The sequence below is a fragment of the Trachemys scripta genome, chromosome 1, assembly GCF_013100865.1.
Source record: "Trachemys scripta elegans isolate TJP31775 chromosome 1, CAS_Tse_1.0, whole genome shotgun sequence".
In the NCBI taxonomy this organism is placed as follows: domain Eukaryota; kingdom Metazoa; phylum Chordata; order Testudines; family Emydidae; genus Trachemys; species Trachemys scripta.
The window spans coordinates 198,881,787-198,886,768 of NC_048298.1; the positions used below are offsets into that span (position 1 = coordinate 198,881,787).

The window sequence follows — 4,982 nt, forward strand, 5'->3', positions numbered from 1 at the left end:
GGTTTGGGCGGCGTGGTGGGCGGGGGTTTGGGCAGCCTGGTGAGGCACTCGGGGGGGGGGGGGGGTTTGCCCGGTGCAGCCACAGGCCCTGCCCCCAAATCCACCCCTTCCCACGGCTCCCAGTACCTCCTGCCCACTGGCAGCTCCGCTGATCAGTGCCTCCCACTCCGTTTCTCTCTGCACCTCCTGATCAGATGTTTCGTGGTGTGCAGGAGGCTCTGGGGGGTGGGGGGGGAGGAGCGAGGGCACGGCAGGGGAGTGGGGGGGAGAAGGGGTGGATTGGGGGCAGGGCCTGTGGCAGAGCCAGGGATTGAGCAGAGAGCACCCCCTGGCACACTGGAAAGTTGGCACCTGTAGCTTCAGCCCTGGAGTTGGTGCCTATACAAGGAGCCGCATATTAAACTTCCGAAGAGCCATATGTGGCTCCAGAGACACAGGGTGGTCACCCCTAATTTACAGCATTAAACCAAGACTATGGAAAAAACAAACTGTTTTCTTCATTTGTATTGTTTGCTTCCCATTTTGGTATTCCATAAAATATACTAGCTGCAGAAGATAATGAAGAAAAACAAACAAGAGCTAGATGGACACAGCCAACTAGTTTTCGGGTTCATAATAGAACAACAGTCTAGACATTGGGAAGAGAGAGTAGTTAATACTAGAAATTACCAAGAAATATAAATATTCAAGTAAACAAACTCAGTCTGGAATATATTATACCAAAAGTGTGTATTACCACCTAATAGGTCAACTATACTTAGTATAGTGAGCACATTTTTACTTTAATGGAACTTTTCAAATCCACATTCCTAGGTAGAAGAACAATAACTTATGTATTCAACTTTGGAGAAGGAAGGGGACAAAAAGGAATCCCATATCCCCCGCTATCTCTAGTCACTTATTAGTTCCCATTGCTATTATTAAATATATATATTTGCAACAAGAGCTCACTCTCTTTATAATATAACTGACTTTATTGTCCCTTTTATTTGTGGTTTTTCTACTGCCATGGAAATTAGCATAATGCCACACTTTTGGCATTATGACTTTTACTTGTATAGTCTTAAGTGAAAGTGGGCTGTGAAACAAATATCAAGAAACCGGCAAATGTGACATTCACGCATTATGATAACCTGGAGAGTAAGCAGGGTTTGCTTTCTGCCCTATTTGAAAGCTTCTCTGCACATTAAGACCATAGAGCAAGCTCTATAAGGTCACTACATGTGCTAAAAGAAAGAAGTTGCACCATAACCAGCATCCACATTCTATATGTGTCACATAGCCCAAATTATGTCAATCCCATTTCAGCCCAAGCAGATGGCATTACTTTCACCTCCTCGCCACTCTGTGTCTGTGCAACTTGTCAACAGCAGTAGCACACTAGGAAATAGTAACTGGAAATACTGATCCCAGTGAAAGGTAGAAGTGAGCAGGCATCCAGTTGAATTCCTGGTGGACTTGAGAGGTTTTCATTATTTGCCATATGTTGGAAAAATTTTAAATAGTGCATATTTTTAACGTTTAATTATATCAACTTACACTACCGTATAGTTTCTGGTTCTGCTCATTATGGAAGTCCTTGTTGTAAGTTACAATGCTGTATACATCTAATCACCACCACTGAAATGGACACCAACAAAAATCTGTCAGGCAGATGGAATTTGTCTAGATCCTCGCAAAGCTGTGTTTATCAACAAAACAAGTCCATTTCTTTAATACCTGCTTCTTATGATTTCTTAAAAAAAGAAATCAAGGTCTAGTACTCCCATACACCCATAGCTGTGAGTGATGGAAAGGAAGAATCTGTGATTCAAAAGCAGAATCAATGAGTGTAACAAATGTAGGGAAAGAGTAACTGCTTTTTTTCTTGCTTTAGAGTTTTTTCATGGTCCCCTGGACAGCTGCATTCATGTCCCCCTAATCTCCTCTCTGCACAAGCACCTAATTTTCCTCCTTTCTCCATAATACATCCCTGCTGAACCCCACATACCCAGAAAACGGGCCAATCCCTCCCTCCCACTGACGAGTCAGACTGAAAACTGCCTGTGAAAAAAATCAGAAATAAAAGCATTGCATTTTTAAATTTGAAACTGCAGCAGTTTACAGATTTGAGCTATTCTGTACGCTAAGCTTGGTGAAACTCAGTTAAGGTCATTCTCATGACTTTTGTCTAACCCCTCTCCGATTTATCAATATCCTTCTTGAATTGTGAACACCAGAAGGGGAAATAAAACTAAACATATAGGGGGTTAAAATTTCAAAAGTGGCTGTGTTCTGAGATCTTATCAGAATATATATGTATGTGAAGTCTGAAGCTTGTGGAGGAATATGCTTGTTTAGCTAGATGAATTCAAGGAAGAGAAAAGGCAGGGCAAGATTTCAAAAAGGGAGGATAAAGATGTTTCCCCTGCAAGTTCATTTCTTCAGGAAAAACAGTTTAGTGAAAATGTAATTGTCCCTAGAAAAGAGTTATTATGTCAAGTTTTGAAATTAAACTCAGCTAAAGTATGCCACAGAGGAAATTTAGTCCTGCTTTAAGTATAAGTCACAGTGCAACCTTAGCTATGGAGCCCATATTTCAAACCTCCAAAAATGAACTTCCATATTTAGTATTTATGGTAACTATTACATGTATTCATACACTGCAAGGCCATAACGGACCACTGCGATCACCTAGTCTGACTTCCTGTCTAGCACAGGCCATAGAACTTCTCGAAAGTAACTCCTAGCACATAACTTTGAAAAACATCCAATTTTGTTTTTAAAATTGCCAGCAATAGAGAATTCACTACAACCCTTGGTAAATTGCTCCAATGGTCAATTACCCTCACTGTTGTAAATTTACATCTTATTTCCAGGCTGAATTTGTCTAGATTCAATTTCCAGACAATGAATTGTTCCCCATATAGGTACTTACAGACTGTAATCAAGTCACCTCTTAACCTTTTCTTTTTTAAGCTAAACAGACTGAGTGTTTTTTTAAGTCTATCGCTATAAGGCATGTTTTCTCCTCCTTTTATCATTCTTGTGGCTTTTGTCTGAACCCTCTCTAACTCAACAACATCTTTCTTGAATTGTTAACACCAGAACTGGACATGGTATTCCTGCAGCGGTCACACCAGTGCCACATACAGAGGTAAAATAGCCTCTCTATTTTTACTTGACATTCCCCCGTTTAAGCATCCAAGGATACGAGCCACTCCATTATCCTGCCCAGACTCAATGTCAGACTGACAGGCCCATAACTACCCAGGTCTTCCCATTCACCCTTTTTAAAATACTGGCACAATAGCTTTTTTCCAGTCTTCCGGAACTTCCCTGGTGTTCCAAGACTTATTGAAAACCAACATTAACAGTCCAGCAAGTTCTAAGCGAGCACTTTAAAAACTCTTGGATGCAGGTTATCTGGACCTGCTGATTTAAAAATGTCGAATTTAGCAGCTGCTGTTTAACATCCTCCTGATACACTATTGGAATATAGAGTGTCATACTGCGATGACTACATCTGTTTCCCCCCAAATACAGGGCAAAAAACATTTATTGAACACTTCTGCCTTTTCTGCATTACCATTGATAATTGCATTATTTCAATCTAGCAACAGACTAAATCCCTTGTTGGGATTCTTTTGGATCCTAATCTTTTTGGATCCTAATTTTTTTTTTTTTTTTTTAAAAGAATAAAAACTCCTTATTGTCTTAACTGTACTGGCCATAGATTTCTCCTTGTTTCCCTTTGTTTCTTTTATCAATTTTCTTCAAATCCTAGCTTCTGATTTATATTCACTACTATCCACTTTACCTTTCTTATATATAGTTTATCTTTTATCTGACTTTTGGGGCATAAAGTGTTCTTAAACTATTCCCAATTATTATACACTTTTTTCCTGTTTAATTCTTCCTCCCAGCTGATTTGGGTCAATTGTTTTCAGCTTTGTGAAACTGATCCTTTTAAAGCACCAGGTGTGGACTTTATTCCATTTGCACTTTATAAATGGGATCAAGTCAAAATCACTATATCTCAGCTCCCATTAATTTTTAGTTTTGTGACCGGTTCCTCTATCTGTCAGGATGAGGTCTAATGTAGGACAATGGGTGCATTATATCAATCTCTGGCAGAAATACAATAGGATTATTATTTCTCTTCAGGACCAAGCAGAAGGGAAGCTTCCTTTGAACAAGAACAAATTTTATCAAGACAAAAATCAACATTCCAAAAAGCTACTAGCTGAAGACTGGTTTCAGAGTAGCAGCCGTGTTAGTTTGTATCCGCAAAAAAAAGAACAGGAGTACTTGTGGCACCTTAGAGACTAACAAATTTATTAGAGCATAAGCTTTCGTGGACTACAGCTGAAGACTGGTTTCTGTACTCTGTTTTGGGGTGTGGTAAAGTCCTCCTTTAAATGGAATAACTATAGAAATATGGATGCTCAGCATTGCTTAAGCAAACACTTACCACTGCCCATGGTTATCACTGCCCAGGCAGGGAACTGGCAAATGGAGAGTCTGTAACAACAACAAAAAAGGGGGGGAGCAGGGGGAAGGAAAACTGCTGTCAATTTTGTAAAGAATGATTAACTGGGAAATACTCTTCCTAGCACAAAAAGTACTATAAACATTCTCTCTGTGACCGTACCCCCCATAAGGCTTTATGGAATATGTTTATAAATGTATGTGTGACATAACTGCAATATGTTTTAGGCTACATATGCCATGTAACATATCTATGTATCATCCTATTTCTATGCATATATCATTTTTGTATTCGAAGTTATGAATATTGACTGTATACTGGCTTGATTTTAACTAGCTTAGCAGAGCATTTGATCAGCTCCTTGAGAAAAGTGCAAATTAAGTGCCCAATCGAAAAACCACTTAAGCCAACAATGAACTTTGAGACACCAATCCACATCTGAGCCTTCCCAGGAATGTGGCTTGGCTGGTAAAAACTGAGTCATGCATGGACATGTGGCTTGCCCATGTGA

The 4,982-nt window shown here is 39.8% G+C and overlaps 1 protein-coding gene across 1 annotated transcript in view; it reads right to left on the minus strand.

Annotated features, from left to right (window-relative positions):
• The window catches only part of PRRG1 (proline rich and Gla domain 1), a 20,803-nt gene extending 16,079 nt beyond the window's left edge, over positions 1–4,724 (minus strand). Inside the window, exon 1 of the mRNA XM_034754602.1 lies at positions 4,454–4,724. Within this exon, the coding sequence (XP_034610493.1) occupies positions 4,454–4,463 (10 nt within the window). The 5' untranslated portion in view covers positions 4,464–4,724. The remainder of the gene's footprint in view (positions 1–4,453) is intronic.
• Between the last annotated feature and the right edge of the window lie 258 nt (positions 4,725–4,982).